General features: G+C 47.3%; 1 protein-coding gene across 3 annotated transcripts in view; it reads right to left on the reverse strand.

Moving 5' to 3' along the window:
* Positions 1-13,055: 13,055 nt before the first annotated feature.
* Positions 13,056-22,276, reverse strand: part of ARMC3 (armadillo repeat containing 3) — a 109,769-nt gene continuing 100,548 nt past the window's right edge. For all 3 annotated transcript variants that reach the window (XM_073581810.1, XM_073581809.1, XM_073581808.1), the window contains 3 exons: positions 17,222-17,428; positions 15,644-15,806; positions 13,056-13,359 (listed from right to left, as the gene is read on the reverse strand). In XM_073581810.1, the coding sequence (XP_073437911.1) occupies positions 13,156-13,359; positions 15,644-15,806; positions 17,222-17,428 (574 nt within the window). In that variant the 3' untranslated portion in view covers positions 13,056-13,155. The remainder of the gene's footprint in view (positions 13,360-15,643; positions 15,807-17,221; positions 17,429-22,276) is intronic.

Here is a 22,276-nt window from a genome sequence, read left to right on the forward strand (position 1 = left end):
AGAATCCTGACTTGCCCGGGAGGTTGATTGAGTCTCTGCCCCGGAGGACACGGCACGGAGGCAGGCACCAGTGTGTACCACGAACTGTGAGTAAAGCTTTGGAACTGCAAGCCCTGGTGTCTTCCGTTCATTTGTGCGCCAACACCATCAGCACTGCTACATCTGGGTACCAACATTCCTCACACTGCCTGCGCCTATACACTGCCCTGGGGTTACAGCTTCACCTGTGGGGAGCTACACCATCTATGCTGCAACACACCATCAGCCCCAGAGGATCTGCACGCAGCGTTGGCTTAACATCTTGCTTGCCAAACACCACAGGTGGCGTCACGAACTATCACATAAACTATATCACCAACCACCATTGATTTGGGCGCCCAGGGCCACGGACTGGGTCACAGCTGCCGTGACACATCCTCCTGACACCGGCCCGGTACCGAGTACCCCACAGCCCTGGGAGGGTGACCCACAAACATGAACCTAAGTACGAGAGGTGCACGTGCGCACCCGACGGGACCCCCGGAGCGGCCGTGGCTCCGGAAGAGGAGACGTCAGGACCGAGGTCCTGCCCCCAGGTGACAGGCAGCGTGACAGCACTCCTCCCTTTCGCCCCCTCTTTCTAAGGCTGGAGAGGAACTTAGACAAAATCTGGGGTGCGTGAATATTCTCCCTGGGTTCCCATGACCTTTCTTCATGGCCAAAATGTCATTCACTTCAAACTCATCCCCCATGCCAACAGGCTAGGGTGTGTGGCCTGGAGAAGAGTGAAACCGGTTAAGTACCACAGGTTTAAGGAGTGACACATGGAAGGAATTGGGAAAACGGAGCGAAGGGGTAACTTCAGTTTGTATGCAACATCATTAATATGCCTGAGGACCTCAAAAGGACCAATATAACGGGGACCCAGTTTGTAAGATGGTACCTTAAGGCGGATGTATTTGGAGGAAAGCCACATCTAGTCACCAGGGAGATATGGAGGAACGTCCAGGCGCCTCTTGTCAGTGTGTAGTTTCATTCTGTCCCGTGCTTTCTCGAGAGCGGTTTTGGTCTCCTGTCATACCCTGGAGAACCCCACAGACAGAGAATTGGCAGCAGGTACCCCGAGACAGGAAGTACCAGTAGAGGCACACTGGGATGCTGTCAAAGATGATGAAGAAAGGAAATTTGGTGGACGATTCACTGGAGTGGTTATTGTAGGCGGGCGAACTCAGCCCAAGGGAGTAGACTGACCCAGTCATTCTGATGAGCATTTGAAAAGTGCCGGAGATAGGATGTAAGGATTTGGTTGGTACGTTCCACCTGCCCATTGGTTTGGGGGTGATAGGCGGAAGAGAAGTCCAATGACACTTTCATGAGTCTGCATAGAGCTCTCCAGAACCGGGAGGTGAATTGGACCCCTCTGTCCAACACGATGTGCAGAGGGAAGCCGTGAATTCTGAAGATATGGGAAATGAAGATCTTCGCCAAGTCAGGAGCAGAGGGTAGACCGGGAAGAGGAATGAAGTGAGCCATCTTCGAGAATCGGTCTATGACCACTATGACAACAGTACAACTGGAAGAACGAGGCAGATCAGTAATGAAATCCATGGCTATGTGCTGCCATGGAGCCGACGGTACAGGATGCAGGAGCAGAAGACCGTAGTGTGGTTGTCTGGGTATCTTGTTCTGGATGTAGGAGGGGCAAGATGCCACAAAGTCTTTAACATCCTGGGAAAGGGAAGGCCACCAATAGTAGTGAGAGATTAGGCAAAAAGTATTTTTGACACAAACGTGGTTGGCAATCTTGGACGAATGTCCCCAGTATAACACTCGTTTTTGGTTGTTCTCAGCCACAAAGGTTCTTCCCGGAGGTAATGTGGTTAACTTTATAGGAGCCACGGTAATTACTTTGAACGGGTCAATGATATGAGATGGTTCCGCTTCTGTATCAGATGACAGGAAAGATCTTGACAATGCATCCACGCTAACATTTTTATCGCCGGGCCGAAAATGGAGTTCAAAGTCAAAGCGGGCGAAGAACAAGGACCACCTGGCTTGCCGAGGGTTGAGCCTCTGTGCTGACTGGATGTACGCCAGGTTCTTATGGTCCGTGAAGATCTTGAACGGATGAATGGCCCCTTCCAGTAAGTATCTCCATTCCTCCAAGGCCAATTTAATGGCCAATAGCTCTTTATCGCCAATGGAGTAGTTCTGCTCAGTGGAGGAGAATAATTTAGAAAAGAAGCCACAGGTGACTAAGCGTCCAGAAGAAGATTTCTGCAGAAGGACTGCACCATCCCCGGTAGAGGATGCATCCACCTCGAAAGTGAAAGGTCTCCTAACCTCAGGATGATGAAGCGCCGGAGCAGAGGCAAAGGCTTGTTTTAAGGACTGGAAGCCATCTTCAGCCTCAGGGGGCCAAGCATTTGGGTTAGCTCCTTTGCGAATAAGGGGTGAGATGGGGTGAACCAACAAGGAGAAATGGGGAATGAACTGTGGGTAGTAGTTCGCAAAACCAAGGAAGCGTTGGATTGCCTTCACTCCATGGGGCCGTGGCCAATCGAGAACGGCGGACACATTTGCCGGATCAATGCGTAGACCAGAGTCCGAGATAATGTACCCCAAGAATGGCAAGGATGTCTGCTCGAAGGCACATTTCTCGAGTTTGGAGTAAAGGCGGTTCTCCCTCAGGCGCTGGAGGACTTGACGCACGTTCTTTCTGTGGGCAGAGAGATCTGGAGAAAAAACGAGGATGTCATCCAAATAGACTACCACGCAGGAGTACAGCATATCCCGGAAGACGTCATTCACGAACTCCTGGAACACCGCTGGGGCGTTGCAGAGGCCAAAGGGCATGACCAAGTACTCGTAGTGACCGTCTCGGGTGTTGAAGGCGGTCTTCCACTCGTCACCGGAACAAATGCGGATCAAGCTGTAGGCCCCACGAAGATCCAGTTTGGTGAAAATTCGAGCTCCTCTAAGCTGGTTAAAGAGCATCGGGATCAATGACAATGGGTACTTGTTCTTGACCGTGATATCGTTCAGCCCTCGGCAGTCAATGCAGGGACGGAGGGAGCCGTCCTTCTTTTTGACAAAGAAAAATCCCGCTCCTGCGGGTGAGGAGGGCTTACGAATAAAACCTCTAGCAAGGTTCTCCTGGATATACTCAGACATGGCTTGGGTTTCAGCAGGAGATAGCGGATACGGATATATCCTACCCCTGGGTGGAATAGAACCAGGAACGAGGTCAATCGGACAGTCGTATGGCCGATGGAGAGGCAGAGTCTCGGCCTCCTTTTTGTCGAAGACATCTGCAAAGGACCAGTAAGCCGATGGCAGACCTGTAGGTGCCAAGGACGGACAGGCAGTTTTCATCGGATGGACGGGCAAAAGGCACTTCTCCTGACAGAACGGTCCCCAACGGAATATATCGCCCGACCGCCCATCCAGGGTTGGCTCATGAGTCCGTAGCCAAGGGAGACCTAGAAGAAGCGTGTGAGACATAGTAGACAAGACATGGAAGGAGATCTTCTCCCGCTGCAGGGCTCCAATCTGCAGCTCGATCTCTTCGGTGGCCTGGGTACATCCTGCAAGGATGTACCATTGACCGAAACTATCGACCGAGGAGTCTCCAGGGATCTGACAGGAATCTGGTATTTTTTAACTGCCTCGTGTGTGATAAAATTCCCAGCCGCGCCAGAATCTAGAAAAGCCTCCTCTGAATAATGCTTGGTACCAAGATTCAGTAAAACAGACACGACCAGGGAGGGAGAGGAGTCACATACACCTAGGGAGACCTCTCCTAACAATCCTAGGCGGAGAAGTTTCCCGGCTTCTTGGGACAGGAACGAAGATGAGAGGGACTCCCACAGTAAAAGCAGAAACGAAGAGTAAGCCTCTCCTCGCGACGCTGTTCGGCCGACTTGCAACGGTCCACCTCCATAGGCTCTGCCACGGAGGTCGCAGAAGGCACGGGGCGCGAGTGGAGAGGTCTGCGGGTAGTCGACGGGAGACGAGAAGGCCTTCTCTCTCTCTGGCTGATTCACCGGCACGCTCTTGGAACCGCAGATCTATGCGTGTCGCCAGAGAGATTAGATCCTCTAAAGAGGTGGGGTATCCTGACCTGCCAGTTCATCTTTGATCCAACCGGACAGTCCACGCCAAAAGACCCCTATGAGGGCCTTGTTATTCCAACCGAGTTCAGAGGACAAGGTACGAAAACGGATGGCATACTGTCCCACCGATAGGGTACCTGTCACGGGGGCTTAGTTCAACTAAGGCTGTAATTCCCGGGCCCCTGTGATGTCCCTATAACTAGGGAAAACCCTGTCTGACCCTCAACCCAGGGTTTTTGCTGAAGGTGCAAATGCCTGAGCCTCCGACCTTTCCTTATCTCCTGCTCAGCCCTGCACTTAATCCTCCACCCTCCACCCAGTGAGGAGTCACACCACCAAAGCTCCCACACAAATAATGACAGACAGGGAGAACTTAAACTGCACTGCGCCGCACACACACAGGAATATACAGTAATGTGAACAGGGCACAACTAAACACAAATATGGGAAGGAGAAAGGATAACGACGGATCATACGACACCAGATACGAATCTCTCTCTCTCTGCAACACCTCCACTCCAGACCGGAACCACTTGGTATGAAACACAAGCTATAATCGGCGACGCCCATATGCCAGTATGACTATTTAAAGACCGTGGGCGTGACTAACCTTCCAACCTGGTCTCCAGCAGGATTAATCCCCGAGAGCCTGAAGATCAAGCCGGCGCCACTGAGGCTATAGTGGCTGGAGGTGGAACTACCTCTGCCTGCCGGACGCTGTGGTGTGAACAGCGTCCGACATGACAGTACCCCGTCTTCTACGAGGGACCCCAGGGCCCTCAAGACTCATAGGACCTGGCTTGTCCGGATGACGGTGAAAAGAACTGACCAGCCGATCCGCATGTATGTCTGAGGCTGGAACCCAAGACCTCTCCTCCGGACCATACCCCCGCCAGTGCACCAAATACTGAAGAGTACGGCGTACTACTCGAGAGTCCACTACCTTGGCGACCTCGAACTCTAAATCGCCATCCACCATGACTGGAGGTGGCATCGGCGTCGTGTCCACCAAGCCTACCACCTTTTTCAATAAAGCCCTGTGAAAAACGTTATGTATTCTGTACACCGCAGGAAGTTCCAACCGATAAGCCACTGGGTTAATGATGGCAGAAATCCTAAAAGGCCCAATAAACCTTGGACCCAGTTTTAAAGATGGGATTTTGAGTTTTATGTTCTTCGTAGCTAACCACACCCATTCACCCACACACAGGTCCGGACCTGGCACGCGTCTACTGTCAGCCACCCGTTTGTACCTGGCACTCATGCTCAACAAACGCTGTTTCACCCGCCTCCAGACTGATGACAATTGGGCTCCTAGCTGATCCTCCTCCGGGACACCCCCGGAGTCACCCTGACGTAAGGTACAAAACTGAGGATGTTGACCGTACACACAAAAGAAGGAAGACTCTCCTGATGACTCTTGGCGGACATTATTTAACGCGAAATCGGCCAGAGGAAGGAAAGTAGACCACTCCTCCTGGTTGTCGGACACAAAGCATCGTAAATACTGTTCTAGATTTTGGTTCATGCGCTCAGTTTGTCCATTAGACTGTGGATGAAACGCCGATGAATGTGACAACTTGATCCCCAACCTTGAGCAAGAAGCTTTCCAAAACCTCGCCACAAATTGCGTACCCCTATCAGATACTATGTCAGACGGTACTCCGTGAAGTCTGACCACCTCCTTCACAAATACCTGAGCCAACGTCTTAGCATTGGGCAAAGAAGACAATGCCACAAAATGCGCCATCTTTGAAAAACGGTCAACCACCACCAGGATGACCGTGTTCCCTGCCGAGGCTGGCAAGTCAGTGATAAAATCCATGGAGATTTCTGTCCATGGCCTATTGGGTACCCCCAGAGGCTGTAGCGTGCCAGCAGGACGGGTTCGGGGTGACTTAGCCCTAGCGCACGTGATGCAAGCTGCCACGTACGAGACCACGTCCTGCCGGATTTTGGGCCACCAGAAATGACGCGATACCAGCTCTAAGGTGCCCTTCACCCCTGGGTGACCAGCCAGTACCGAATCGTGGTGTTCCTTCAACACCTTAAGCCGAAGATGCAGGGGTACAAATGATTTGTTGGCGGGAAGCCCTGGTGGTACCTCCTCTTGGGCCTCGGCAATCTCCGCCTCTACCTCAGTCGTGAGAGCCGAGACCACTACCCCTTTCTGGAGGATGGGTAACGGCTCTTCCCGAGGTTCTCCCCCTGGAAAACACCTAGACAAAGCATCCGCCTTGGTGTTTTTAGCCCCGGGACGGTACGTCACAAGAAAATTGAAACGAGTAAAAAACAATGTCCAGCGAGCCTGCCTAGGAGACAGACGCTTGGCCGACTCCAGGTAGAGCAGATTCTTATGGTCGGTGATAACTGTGACCTGGTGAGCCGCCCCCTCCAAGAAGTGTCGCCATTCCTCAAAAGCCAGTTTGATGGCCAACAACTCCCTGTTGCCGATATCATAATTCCGTTCGGCCGGCGACAGCTTCTTGGAGAAGTAGGCGCATGGATGCATCTCGCTCAAGGACGAGCCTTGAGACAGTACTGCCCCCACTCCCACCTCCGACGCATCAACCTCTACCACAAAAGGTTTAGACACGTCTGGTTGCACCAGAATGGGGGCTGAAGCAAAACTATTCTTCAGACGCTCAAATGCACGTATAGCCACCTCAGGCCAGTTCGCCAGATCGGCACCCTTTTTTGTCATGTCCGTGAGCGGTTTGGCGACAGTCGAAAAGTGTTTTATAAATTTCCTATAATAATTCGCAAACCCAAGGAAACGCTGGAGTGCTTTCAGACTCTCCGGCCTCTCCCATTGCAGCACCGCTTGCACCTTAGCGGTGTCCATTTTAAAACTGGCTGCGGACACAATATATCCCAAAAAGGGCAACTCCTGGACAAAAAAATAAACATTTTTCCAGCTTAGCATAGAGCTGGTTCTCCCGGAGCAACTGTAACACCTGCCTAACATGCTCCAAATGAGTGTCCCGATCGCTAGAATAAATGAGGATATCATCCAGGTATACAATCACAAATCTCCCCAGGACATGAGCAAATACATCATTAATAAAATGTTGGAAAACGGCAGGCGCGGTGGTCAACCCAAACGGCATAACCAGACTCTCAAAATGACCCTCAGGAGTGTTAAACGCCGTCTTCCACTCATCCCCCTGACGGACCCTTATGAGGTTATACGCCCCCCTGAGGTCCAGCTTGGAAAACCATTTCGCCCCCGCTACCTGGTTGAACAAATCCGGGATCAACGGCATTGGGTAGGGATCACGGATAGTAATCTGGTTTAACTCTCGGAAATCCAGACACGGGCGTAACCCCCCATCTTTCTTCTTAATGAAGAAAAACCCCGCGGCTACAGGCGAGGACGAAGGCCGGATGTGACCTTTGCTCAGACTCTCCGCGATGTAGTCTTTCAGAGCTTGTCTCTCAGGACCAGAAATATTAAACATCCTGGCCTTAGGTAATTTGGCCCCGGGTTTTAACCTAATCGCACAGTCATAGGCTCTATGTGGAGGCAGTTCTGAGCAACCCTTCTCAGAGAAAACATCCGCGAAATCCTGCAAAGCCTCCGGCAGGCTGGGCGTCACGGCGGACACACATGTGGCCAAGCAATTGTCTTGGCAGAAACCACTCCATTGTACTATGTCCTGAGTTTTCCAATCAATTACCGGGTTGTGCCTGGACAGCCATGGAAAACCCAGGACCATTTGAGCTGGGAGATTACGGAGGACCCTACATGTAACCGACTCAGAATGTAGGACCCCAATGTGGAGTTTCACCTCTGCCACAAACTCAGTAATCTCCCCTTGAGGGAGGGGAACAGCATTAATGGTCACCACCTGTATGGGGTGAGGAAGTTTTTCGATCTTAAACCCGGCGGTGTGTGCAAACTCCTCATCTATGAGATTGTGGATAGCGGTTCCGCCACCAAACACTGATATAGGTAGCTCTCTGCCGGCGATAATAACCTTGGCAGGGAGCATACATTGAGATACCATCATGGAGGATATGCATACGCTCAGTTGGGTCTCCTCCATACCCTCTGAGCTTAACAGTTTTCCGCCGGTGTGACCCTCTTAGGTAGTACCGGGCAAACGTTAACATAATGACCTCCTTTACCACAGTAGAAACATGCTCCGGGCTTCCGGAATCCCGGAGCGCGAGGCTGAACCTGTGCCACGCCAGCAATCTGCATAGGTTCAGGGGACTCATCTACTTCAACCACACCTGCACCTCTGTTTTCCCCCAGAGGTAGCGTCTCCTGTGCCCCCTGACAAAAACGGCGATCAATACGTATCACCAAACTCATGGCAGACTCCAATGATGCCGGAGTCTCATACATCAGGAGGGCTTGTTTCACCCTCCCTGATACCCCATGAATAAACTGGCTCCGCAGTGCTGGGTCATTCCACTGTGTGTCTACAGCCCAGCGGCGAAATTCCGAACAATAGTCTTCTGCCAAGCGCTCCCCCTGGCGGAGGGCGCGGATTTTAGATTCCGCTAGAGCCAGTCGGTCAGGGTCATCGTAAATGAGCCCGAGGGCAGAAAAAACATTATCGACCGAATGAAATGTAGCAGAGTCAGCTGGTAAGGAAAATGCCCATGCTTGGGGGTCACCACTCAGTAATGACAATACCAGCCCTACTCGCTGGGCCTCATTACCTGAGGATATTGGCCGCATGCGGAAGTATAATTTGCAGGCCTCCCGAAATACGACAAATTTGCTGCGATCGCCTGAAAATCGTTCTGGCAGCGGAAACTTCGGCTCTGCACCGATACCTGCAGATGCCGTTTGCACCTTTGCTACTACCAGGCCCTGCTGCTGAACTGCCCCTTTCAACTCGGAGACCTGTAAGGACAGCGCCGCCAACTGGCGGGTTATGGAATCTAATGGATCCATGGACTCCTGAAAAAATGTGGGCCGATTATAATGTCACGGGGGCTTAGTTCAACTAAGGCTGTAATTCCCGGGCCCCTGTGATGTCCCTATAACTAGGGAAAACCCTGTCTGACCCTCAACCCAGGGTTTTTGCTGAAGGTGCAAATGCCTGAGCCTCCGACCTTTCCTTATCTCCTGCTCAGCCCTGCACTTAATCCTCCACCCTCCACCCAGTGAGGAGTCACACCACCAAAGCTCCCACACAAATAATGACAGACAGGGAGAACTTAAACTGCACTGCGCCGCACACACACAGGAATATACAGTAATGTGAACAGGGCACAACTAAACACAAATATGGGAAGGAGAAAGGATAACGACGGATCATACGACACCAGATACGAATCTCTCTCTCTCTGCAACACCTCCACTCCAGACCGGAACCACTTGGTATGAAACACAAGCTATAATCGGCGACGCCCATATGCCAGTATGACTATTTAAAGACCATGGGCGTGACTAACCTTCCAACCTGGTCTCCAGCAGGATTAACCCCCGAGAGCCTGAAGATCAAGCCGGCGCCACTGAGGCTATAGTGGCTGGAGGTGGAACTACCTCTGCCTGCCGGACGCTGTGGTGTGAACAGCGTCCGACATGACAGTACCCTGATGAAGGTTACAGAGGGACTCGGTGGTGGAAGCCAGACGACCCGGCTCGTTCAACACCTTGCGGAAGGTGTCCAAAAAGGTGGAAAGTTGAGAGACGAGTGGATCATTACGCTCCCAGAGGGGGTTCACCCATGCTAACGCCTCCCCCTCTAAGTGGGAAACAGTAAAGGCTATTTTAGCGCTCTCGGTAGCATAGTGCTGCGGCAAAAGCTCAAAATGTAACCGGCATTGGTTCAAGGATTCCTGACAAAACTTAGGGTCACCACTATATCAGGGTGGCTTGCATAAGCGCGGCAGCGGGTGCGGAGCCGAGGACTGGGCAGAAACGGATTGTATGGAAAGGAGCCAATTATCTACCGACGCCATATAGTTGAGGATATGGGTCTGGGTGTCGCATTGCTGCGTGAGTTCTTGCTGGAGGCTGGCCAACTGGGAAGCATTCCCAGGATCCAAGGACTGTAAGGCAGATAAACGGGACTCCATGGACTTAAGAAATGACATAATCCTAGTCTGGTTTTCCCGGAGGAACCCCAGCTCCTTTTGGACGGAAGCCGCGGTACCAGTGGGGTCCATGGCCTGATTATACTGTGACGACTCCTGGAGTGGACCCTCTGGGTCATGGCACCAACCCTCCCAGGGCGAGCTGACCTAGTGAGGACCACCCCCTATACAGGAAGTGTCAGGGGCAAGCCTAAGGGGGTAAGGTACCACGACTGCTGGCACCAGGTGGCCGGCTCACAGGAGACACGAGTGTGTCCGCAGGAACGTACAAAGCGTGGACACAGGGACACGCCGAGTACAGGACGGTACAGGGCGAGTGTACGGAGGCACGGAGAGTACTGGAGAATACAAGGCGTGTACACGGGAATGCACTAGATACAGGATAGTGCAAGGCAGGTACATGAGAACACGTATGGCGTGCACAGACAAGCACACCCGGGTGTGAGCAAAGCGGGATGCGTGCAAAGGAGCACGTCAGAGTACTGAGTTAGGCAGCAGGTGTGCCAGGAGGTGCAACAGAGTACAGGAACAAAGTGTGACACAACTGAGCATAAGGCAGGGTACAGGATAAGAGCGTGTGCCAGGAGGCACAACTGAGCACAAGTCAGAGTACAGGATCAGAGCATGTGCCAGGAGGCACAACTGAGCATAAGGCAGAGTACAGGATCAGAGTGTGTGCCAGGAGGCACAACTGAGCATAAGGCAGGGTACAGGATCAGAGTGTGTGCCTGGAGGCACAACTGAGCATAAGGCAGGGTACAGGATCAGAGCGTGTGCCAGGAGGCACAACTGAGCACAAGTCAGAGTACAGGATCAGAGCGTGTGCCAGGAGGCACAACAGAGCACAAGACAGAGGACCCGAATACAGTGCACAGCCAAGCACGGACAAGGCAGACCAAGCCAGGAAGCACAACAATAATCAGGCACCTCCCATAGGAAGAGGTAGCCTGATATAGCACATGATCACAAGGACTTCCGGGTCAAGTCATCCAATACCATAGAGAGGACAGGCCTGGAGACAGAGCTGAGAAAAGCGCGCGTGCGCGCAAATAACATGGTGCAAACATGAACCTAAGTATGAGAGGTGCGCGTGCGCACCTGACGGGACCCCCGGAATGGCCGTGGCTCTGGAAGATGAGAACGTGAGAGCAGCGTGACAGCTGTACTGTGCTGCTGCAGTGCAGCATAGTGCAACCTCCACCAGGGGGTGCTGGTGAGGGAAGAGAGGTTGCACACACAGTGTAGAAACACTGAGCAGCAGCACAGGTGTCATAGGTAACGAAAGAGTGGTCAGACAAGCCGAATCAGAAACTGTCAGGAGCAGAAGAACCAAAGGACATAGTCAGGGACAAGCAAAAATTCAGAGCCTACCGGGAACGTGGTAACCAAAACGTCAGACATAAGACATAGTCGGGGTACAAGTCGGAGTCGAAGCCAGTCAAGGAGTGTGGGATCAGAGGGGGCTTGTGACATTTATGCCGATTGTATCAAAAAGATTTATTTTAATGAATTATGAATAAAAAAATAATTTTTATGTATATCATGGAGCTGGACCTTCCTTTATGATCGATTGGTTTTCCTATTCGTATTACCTTGTTAGTCTGGTTGGTGTATTATGGTACACTACTACTCCCCTCTTCCCTGGGTGGGGAAGGGTACAGACTGAGGGCAGATACAGAAACTAAGGCAACGTACATGGCCCCGGCGTCTTCACCATCAGAAGTAATGCTGGGAACAATGCGAGCTTGGGCACCCCTAACTTTAGGGTCAGGGAAGGAGCCCCTGGTCCTGGGTCACCTAACAACAGAGTCGTGACACATAGGTAAGGAATATCAAATCAGTTGGGAGAGGTCTTACCGCAACTCACCCCACTGATCAGCTGTTTGCATCTCCCACTGTGGCTGAATGTACACAGTATAAGGAGGCAGAAAAATACAGCACTACACTACACCATGTGTGGACCTGTGCCATTTCTGCTCTGCACACATCCAGCAATGGTGGGACCTGCTACCATTTGACTTGTGGGGCTGCTGGGTGTCAGTAGAAATTATCTGTGACACTAGTCACTACTCACTGACAGGCCAGGAGTGGGGGGGGGGCTGGGGGTTGGAGTCAAACATTCCTCGGTCAGATACCAAGAGTGTACATAGTAAACTAAAGGGTAAAGACAAAGGTCAAAACCTGCAGGCACTGCTCTTAAGTTCAGAATGCCAGGAGCTTGTAAGATAGTGGATCAGCACAAAGAGGCTAGGCAAACGGATGGTCAGAACAAGGTCCAGGCAGCAAAAGATCAACCATCTGAGCACAGAAATACAAGGCAAACACCTGAGCAGATGCTACATTTGGCAGAGATCTGGGACTGACAGCTCAGCTAAGTATCTGGGCAATACCTTGGGGCAGCGAACACCTGACAGAAGCTCAGCACCTCTTAAGACTCAGATTGGACAGCTGAGCTGTCCATCAAAGTACCGACAGCTCAGCAGATTGGATGACTGAGCTGTCAGTGACCAGTCATCCAAGACACACTGAGCGGAGGAATCGTGACATTATCAATATCAAATTAATGGTGTCTAAGGCTAAGCAATGCATATCAAAACCTTGGAAAAGCCTTGTATACTTTCTATGCCACTAAAATTGGTGGAAAAAAATATCTTCAAAAACCCACAAAAGAAAAATACTACAAAATCAAAAATAAATATGTAGCTTATCAGAGTTGGACTATGAATAGCATTCATCCAGCACTATTCAAACTGGGGGGCATAGGACCCTCATTCTCGTGAACAGTGAGAGACCCCCAGAGATCTCAAATGTATCCTGTGGATAAATCTAGTTTTTGGGCCAACCACTTTGTAAATGTAGTGTTCCCAAGGATGACAAGAAAATGTTAAACAGAAGTCGGTAAAAGTTTGGAATCCCCCACAGAGTAATAGAGGAACATTTATTTAATATAGTGTATTGCAAGCAGAGGAGGCCAAAATAAATATAGCGGGAAGAATGTTCACTAGATGTGCTGATAGTGATCGGCCTCCACACTTCCATGTCTCATCAATCGACCCGGCTCATACATGAGGTCCACAATATACGTCTCTGGTGATGATTTGGTTCCAGCACGAATGGATTCATCGAGTAACTTCACTTCATTCCACGCTCGGCCGTAATCTCCACGCGTCAGGGAACAGCTGATGCCAATTCTGTCAGCTATAGCCTAGAACAGCAGCATGTCATTACAAGATAAGAGGCATTGGTTGTGGACATCACATATAATGGGTACTTACTGCCACTACGTCTCATTTTCATCTTTTGCTTATATTATAGTCTGCCTTTAAAGGGACCTCAAATTCTTTTCTTCAATCCTCCAAAACCATTCACAAGTTTATATAAAGTTATATAAAGTTACAAAGTTTTACAATGGCGTTGGATGCTACAGCTTATTACATCTTCATTAAGAGGTACAACAACGTGTTTCAGGGACAGACTGCCCCTCCGTCAAGTATAATACATCACACTGGGGTTAGTCCAACCCAGAAACGCGTTGTAATAACTACAACTCAGACACAAAATTCCTCCACACCAGCAGTGAAGTTGTAAGATCCAACGCCATTGGAACTCCTTTTCAGACAAGAATCTGGTATTTTCATTGACTCAGTAGGTGTTGTACCCTTATACAAAGTGTGAAGGTGCGCGCAATTGTTTCTCCTTTCACCCAACAGGCACTGTTCTAAATCGATAGTATCTACATCATTTTACAATGTCTTTTTATCACTGCCGCATCCAGTTGATACCAGCTGTACAGTTGGCACTAGGGATTCGACTTGTCAGCGGTGGCAGAGTCTGTCACTCTATTTTGTGATGCAGGTCTATAAGGGGGAAGGTGCCAAGTCACTGTAAGGAGACTTATAGGCCATGCAATGCTCCTCTGGGAAATTAAATATGTAAATGTTCTCTTCAAAAGGATGAGGACTTGAACTTCAGTGCCATCTACTGGACGTAGCAATCTGAAAAGAGCGACATTCCCCCTGAGACCCTCACCAGAAGTCTGTCATTCAACCGAATCAGACCTCTTCCCTTTCACTGAAGAGAGGCAAACATTCCGAAACACGTGTCTGCAAATAGATTGTCTGGCTTAATTTTTATCTCCAGTCATGTGCCTAGACTTGTTAAAGGGTCAATACTTACTTTTAAGATTGTTACTTCCAATAGGTGGCACTAGAGTTTACCGAAGAGGATAGGTAAAAAATGTGCAATCGCAGAGAGTCCAATGACTGTGAGCCATAGAGGCATAACATGCAGTTAGTGGGACCAACACAATATTTCCAACAGAGCCCCCTACTATTATAGCTCTTTAATAGTATTGGCCTTCCTTTATGAGTCAAAAAGGACTTGTGTGTCTCCCCACAAGGTTTTATGGCCCAAGTGCAACTGTTACTGCACCCAATGTAGTTATGGCTCTGGGAACCCAGAAGATCCCAAGAACAAAGATCCCTGTGTGACTGGATCGGTAGTGCAAATGTGTGACCGCCACTCTGTTCACCTTTATAGGACTGATGGAGCTAGCCAAAGTGAATAGAGTAGTGCTCACACAATCATACTGTTTCATTCAAACGGGAAACAGGTGATTTTTGGAGCTTCTTCGGTTCCTTGTAGTTTGACCCTCAGCAGCCGTACATTTATTACCTACAGAGTGGATTGGTGATACATGTATTTAAAGGGACATGTTTAGGATGAAGGAGTTATTGATTGAATAGAATACTCAGTTACTGAATGAATAGTAAGGAGACATTATGAAGGTACACAGATTTTTGCAGAAAGCCACTCTATAATAAAGATATCATAAGGAGAAAGTTTACCAAAGTTAGGACCCGTGCACATGGCCGTATTTTCGCTCCGAGTGCGATCAGACAAAGCATCAGATCACACTTGGGCCAATGTTAATCTATGCGGCTGTGCACATGTAAAAAATTTTTCTTAGGACCGGCTCGGTGACACATGAAAAAAAATCGCAGCATGTCCGAGCTAGATCCAATTATCGTATCACCCTCAGCCGTACAAGTCAATGAGTCCGTGGAAAACATTGGACTGCACTCGGATGACATTGGAGTGCAGTCTGATTTTCACGGACAGACAGAATAAAAAATATGGAAACATTTTTTCGTCCCAACTTCTCCTCATCCGAGAGAATCGGATCACACTATGATCAAGCTCTGAACGAGATTGATCAGAGTGTGACTAGCATAATCGGCCTGATTTTCTCAGATGAGAGAATCTACACCGGTGTGACGCCGGCCTAATGCAGAATCTGATGATATGAGGCATAAAAAAAAGCTGTATCTACTTGGGTGTAGTACTGGAGACATCCAGAGGTAAAGCACGGCCCTATAGAAGTCTACAAGCACCATCAGAGTCTATTTGGGCCTGCATTACTTTCATGTACAGTAGACCTGTAGATATCAATACACTGAGTAGCACCAATGACATGTGGATACACTCACCTTGTAAAGTAAGGCTCGATGATAGAACATTCCTCTCTTAATTTTTCCGATAGGTATTACATTGCACTTCAGCTCGTACTTGAGCTCGCCAACGTGAAGCTCCCAGCTGAAGTTATGCAGTCGATCTTTTGCTATAGATCCACCCATCTTTTCCGCAACGAACCTTCATGAAATGAAAGCATATCCATCGCTTTTCAGATTTTTTTTCTGATGACATTTTTTCAAGTACCATCAAAAAACAAAAGTAGCTATTTTTCTTTTTCCAAATGGCCGCTGAGTGATTGCTGCAATTACGCTCAGATCATTAAATAAATTAAGATGGTAATGTATGCAGCCATTTAGGCGTTTTGTCTGCTAAACTGCATTTTTTTTGTAAGATTAAAAGCTGAACATAAAAGCTCAAAATGAAATCAATTTTAGCCTGAAGTCTGTAGAAATTAGGCAAATCTAATGATTATGTAGTTAGGGAGGAAGAAGAGATTTATCAGCAAAGGGTTAGGCTAGAGTTCAACATGTTGCTTAATGCGGAGCATTAACCTACACAATTAAGAGATTTCCAGAGCAGCACGTACACTGGAGACTGGTTTTCCTTCTCCGGCATTCTTATGGCATATGACATGGGATACCGCCAAACTACCCTTACATGTTTAATAAGGGTGGACGGAAACAAACAGCAGAAAGCGTGATCGTTCATGCTTGGGACGTATACGGTCTGGTTTTGGCTAAACTGTGGTGTGGAGTCTGGGACCTGGTTTTCATGTAGCGTTTGTGGGGGGGGGCAAAGGTGGGACACATGGTTGCAAAATTGCGGCAAAACTGTAGCAAATTGCAGGAAAACCAATCCTAACGAAGAGCAATATTTTTCAACCATTAATCCTTGCAAGGAGGTTTGGTCTTTGTACTACAAACTGGGACTTCAGTAAGGAGAGAGTAGTCACAGATTGGTGGTTGCCATTTTGCCAGGAACATCTGGAGCAGAAGCTGAGAGAACGGTTAGATTGTAATAGAGGAGGAGATATAATAGGGGATATTCCCTTTTGGGGAGGGCTTGCAATAGACAGCATCCTCTGCACTTTTTTTTTGCACCTATTTGGCACTTAGGCAAAGAAAGTCACATTTGTGGGCTTTCAATCAAAAAGCTGTCTGCATATACGTTTCTGGCATGGCTAATATCATTACTCCTACTGCAAAAATATTAAAATGAGTTGTCAGACATTGACTTGTAAGGGTAGCTCCCTTCCTGAAGAGAGCTAGTTTGCATATAAAGGTGTGAGAAACACTACATGGCTGCCAGAGATGGGGGTCTTACTGAGCACATAGAAGGGTGCAATGAAGTCCAAAAGTACTAAAAGGCCTGGGTACAGGGGTCTTCACAAGACAACCCAACTTTCTTGATTACTATGTTCACAGCATGTAACAACTACTGCACACAAGTAAGCAAAAATGCTCTGTTGTGATCTTACCACCTTTAGCTAAAGATCCAAGAACTTTTTGTCTCTGGCCACCATTACGCTTCATAGTCTTTTTGACATTGTGCTGCGTAGATTGTAACGTTCATTACATAGGAGATTTACTTACTGTGCCAAAGCAACAACCTGCTCTTTAGGGTGCGGGAGAGGAAGGATTGTCCGGGTTACTTCTGAGATATAGTCAGCCAATTCTTGGTCAAATGGTGGAGAAAACCGAGGTATCTGAAGAACAGGCTCCGACTGAGTTTTCGTTTGGGGTATCTCATCTTCTTCCTTCGTCTTTTCTTCTTCTTTCTTCACTTTACTCTTTATTTTGCTAAGATGAATTCACACAGCACAGATTTCTTATTCACAAAAAAGACATTTACTCTGTGAGCTATCTTAAGGCTTCAAAAGGAGGCAAACTGATACAAAGACCAATACACTTTGTGAGAGTTTGAGAAAGGATCTAAACAGCCACATCAAGTCGAAAGGTAAATCCCAAAGAGTCCTGCAACAGCAGTCAGCTCATCACATGCTAGGAGATAAAATGAGCATCATACCACAAATCCAAAGTATACAGCATCTATGAACGCCTATCTTGCTTGATCAATTAGGTATTTTTTTAATTAAAGGCATTGACCTACCATACCAGCTTATCAGCTACCCTGTTGTTAGCTCTTCATCTGGAGTTACTCCTTTGAATAGAGCAATGTTCCCTCACGCACAAGAAAAAATGCAACCCTTGGCCATTTCCATCAGTCATAGACAAATTGAACAGTGATGAGTATCCAGGAACAGAAAACTCCAGACCCTTATTATTGGTCAGTGACCAAACTCCCCAAGCGATCAGCAACTTATTCCGTAGATGGGCGATAAAGGGATTGGTGATTTAAGGAAAAGTTGACCATTCTTCCATATGTGGGTACATCATAGCAGACCATTGACTAGTAATATCATCTAACGCTACAGTAAAGAGAATAATCATGGTCTTCATAACTACAATGAAGAAGAGGAGAGATTTATATGCCCCACCCTAAAGGCCCCATACGCATTAGAGAAATATGGGGTGAACCCATTGATAGACGGGTTTGGGTGACGGTCTACTGTATATTGGAGTGTCGGCCGATTGATGGTCTGGAGAGATGTCGATTATGCATGTCCGATTTCAGACTACCGATTACATTGTTCTCCCTGAAATAAGTTGCTGGCTAATGTGTCAGCTGGAATCTTCATCATGGAGAAGACAGGAGCACTCAGCTGAGTAAGCGCTCCTGTGTATGACAGAGTTGGCTGAGATGGCTGTCGGCCGAAGGATCGGCCAAAGCATCGTTTGGCTGGCCAGCATTACAATTCCTTACTTATCACAAAATACCAGCCACATCTGTTGTCATATACTTCAACCTTTGCAATCACAGGATAAAATATTCCTGGAGACTCTGCAAAGACCAGTTCCTGCTGAACCCCTTTGCCATGTCTTCCCACTGTAGATAAATTTATAGCTCAGTCACCCTCCATAATTTGTTTCTAGTTTGTTTGGTTGCGGCAAAGCCATTGCTGCAGCTTTAGTCATGATCTGGCTCTTCTACCCCTCTCCGCTGCCACCTGATTGCATTGACATGTGCGCTGATTTATATGTACAACCCACTGAATTTTTTGGTGCATTGGCTGATGGTATCAGATACTATCTCAATAATGCAACTATTCCTGGGAAATAGATGTTTAAGAACCTGGTTTCTTAAATTCTTAATAATTCTCCACCTGACATAATTAGAAGTGTTCCCTGACTGCCCATGAAGAATACATTTCCCTCATGATTTTGCTCATTGCATTTATCAAAAGTCAAAAGGTAACTGTAGCGGAGAAGGACTACTGTAGAATAATTACCTATTCAGGGACAGTCGATACCTTATCCATAGGGTCATTGAGAAGCCAAATCCAACAGTAACCCATACGGCCCACTATCCGATAAGATATATATATATATATATATATATATATATATATCAAAAAAAGGGCAGCACTACCAAAATTAAATAGTTGGTGCAAAACCTATTCAGCAGTGTTCAAACAGTCAAATTAACAAAAGTAAAAAAAATAGGCAGCACTCAAATTAAATGTGAAAAAAAAGTGGATACTTTACTCATCAGTAAAGTATCCACTTTTTTTTCACATTTAATTTGAGTGCTGCCTATTTTTTTACTTTATATATATATATATATATATATATATATATATATATATATATACATAACACTGGGGAACAATTTGAAAAAAATTTTCTGTTGAGTTAGGTTTTTGAGCTGATTTATACTAAAATTGGCATGCTGATTCCAAAAATGTAGTCAGTTTTTTTCTATCACGTCAAGTTTTTCCTCCTCAACTTACCTGCCATAGAAGCACAATTGCACTGATTTCTGTAATAAGACTTGTTATCTGAGTACAATTCGATTCATATAGAGCTACGTGGCAACTTGTAAGAGTAGTCACAACTGAGACAGTGTGGTGAGAGGTCTGTACAGCTCCCAATACGTCATAATTATCAATATCTTTACACAAAAAATGTATCATAGTAGGAATAAATAGGATTTGTGATAGCTTTTCTCTTTACATTGGGCGCTTAGTTGTAATTTATATATCTTTTATGATTTTTTTCTTTGTTAGTTTTCAAAGCTTGTAACTTTCCATCTCAGTGTTTTATTTACTTATGTACATATTTCCTTTGTTTCAGATCATGTCTGCTCCTTCTTCCTCTCGTCGTAAATGCCTAAACAACCCTGACTCCTTCTGCTATATTTGTGGTGTTTTCACCATTCCAGTTCAAAGGGCAAACATCAGTGCATTTGTCAAACAAGCATATTTTGCAGATTTTAAAGTAAAACTCGGTGATCAAGATAAGCCATGGGCCCCTCACATAGTGTGCAAGCAGTGTGTCGAGAGTTTACGGATGTGGACCAAAGGAACACGTGAAAAGTTGGCATTTGGTATCCCCATGGTGTGGAGAGAGCAAAAAAGTCATTCCACAGACTGTTACTTCTGTTTAGTGAAAACATCAGGATTTAACAGGAAAAATAAAAGTAAAATAGAATATCCAAATCTACCGTCAGCTATCAGACCAATGCCTCATTCAGCTGAAATTCCAGTACCAGTTTTCGAACAGCTACCATCTCTAGAAGTTCTGAGTGATGTTGACGAACACAGTGACAGCAATGATGCAGAATTTGAAAGTCACAAGGATTCAGTTCGTAAGGGATTTGATCAGCACGAGTTAAATGATTTAGCACGTGAATTGGGCTTATCAAAAAAAGCTTCAGAATTACTAGCATCAAGACTGAATGAGAAACAGTTACTTGAACAAGGAGCGAAGGTATCATACTTTCGTACTAGAGAAAGTACATTTTTGCAGTACTTTCGGTGTGACAGCGGTTTTGTGTTTTGCCATAATATTCCTGGTTTACTACAAGAATTAGGGCTTTCAATGTACAATCCAAATGAATGGCGAGTGTTTATTGATAGCTCAAAGCGGAGTCTTAAGTGTGTCCTTCTACACAATGGCAATTTATTTGGTGCAGTCCCTATTGGGCATTCTGTCTCTCTTCGTGAAGAACATGGAGATGTAAAGAGAGTTATTGAGTTATTGAAATATGACACACACAATTGGATCATCTGTGTTGACCTTAAAATGGTTTGCTTCCTTCTTGGAAGGAAGCAACGTGGGTACACAAAGTATCCCTGCTTTCTCTGTATGTGGGATAGCAGAGCTCGAGAAAAGCATTGGGTTGAGTCGAATTGGCCTCCGAGATCTGGTCTTAAACTTGGAGATCCTAACATTCTACATCAGCCACTTGTTGACAAGAAGAATATACTATTCCCACCTCTGCACATAAAACTAGGTCTCATGAAGCAATTTGTAAAAGCATTGCCAACTGACGGCGACTGTTTTAAGTACATCATGTTGGCACTTCCTGTCCATTGAAAAAATCAAAGCTGGTGTGTTTGATGGTCCACAAATTCGACAGCTCATCAAAGATGAACATTTCACCGGGACTATGTCAGATCTTGAGAAGAATGCTTGGTTATCATTCAAAGACGTCGTCAAGAACTTTCTTGGAAATACACGTGCAAGTAATTACAAAGAAATTGTTCAGAAACTATTGGAGAGCTACAAAGCGCTTGGTTGCAACATGAGTATTAAACTACACTTTCTGCATTGCTGTTATGAATGAGTCACCGTAGAAGGCAAAAGCAGAAATACAAGCTAAGTCCAGAAAACCAGAGAAGTTGGCAACTATCAGATTGCAGACCCCTGAACCTATCAACACAACTAGCAGTAGCCGCCGTGGGGGGTTCCTACGATGCCCTAGACCCCTCGATCACAGCCGGAGAATTACCTAGGCCTAAAGAAAGAAAGGGGAAATCTAAACTGCCCCAGAGCAGACCCCAAAGCAATAGGCAGCCCCCAACATATAATGACGGTGAAGCAAGATGAAAATACTAACACAGACAGAAAGATAGACTGAGCAAAGACGGGGCCCAAAACTACCTAGATAGGAAAGGACAGGAAGGCTGCTGTCTGCAATCTGCCAAAACCCTATCAAAGACATAAGCCAACAAGCTGATATGAAAAAGGCCCTGAAGCAGCTAGGCTTCAAAAACTAAATCAGCACTCAGGTATTTTCAGAAGACAGAGCTAAAGGAATTCAGCACACCCCAGCAGGGATTGGCAGAAATCCAGAAAAACAAAGCAAAACAAAGTCAAAGCACCAAAGCAAAAGGCCGAGCAGCAAACTTAGCTTTAGAGGAGCAGGAATTCAGACTGGTCTCCAAAGATCCCACAGAGAAATCACCCGCAGGGCAGAAGGGCGTCGGCAGCCTTATATCCAGTCAGTCACTCCACTCAGCCAGTCATCATCATCAGCCTCAGGTGTTTGATAATCAGGCTCACTACCTTTCTTTACCAGAAGAGGGAGTTCCTCGGGCCTCAGTAATGAAGGGGAAAATGAACTCACAACAGTACCTCCCCCTTGAGGAGGCGTCACCGAACCCTCAACTACGCCACCAGGGCGATCAGGGTGAGCCCGATGAAAGGCACGCACCAATCTTTTGGCATGAATATCAGAGGCAGAGACCCAGGAATTATCCTCCTGACCATAACCCTTCCACTTAACCAAATACTGGAGTCTCC

This window comes from Dendrobates tinctorius, unplaced genomic scaffold (genome assembly GCF_039654945.1).
Source record: "Dendrobates tinctorius isolate UK_male_01 unplaced genomic scaffold, ASM3965494v1 ptg000070l, whole genome shotgun sequence".
In the NCBI taxonomy this organism is placed as follows: Eukaryota; Metazoa; Chordata; class Amphibia; order Anura; family Dendrobatidae; genus Dendrobates; species Dendrobates tinctorius.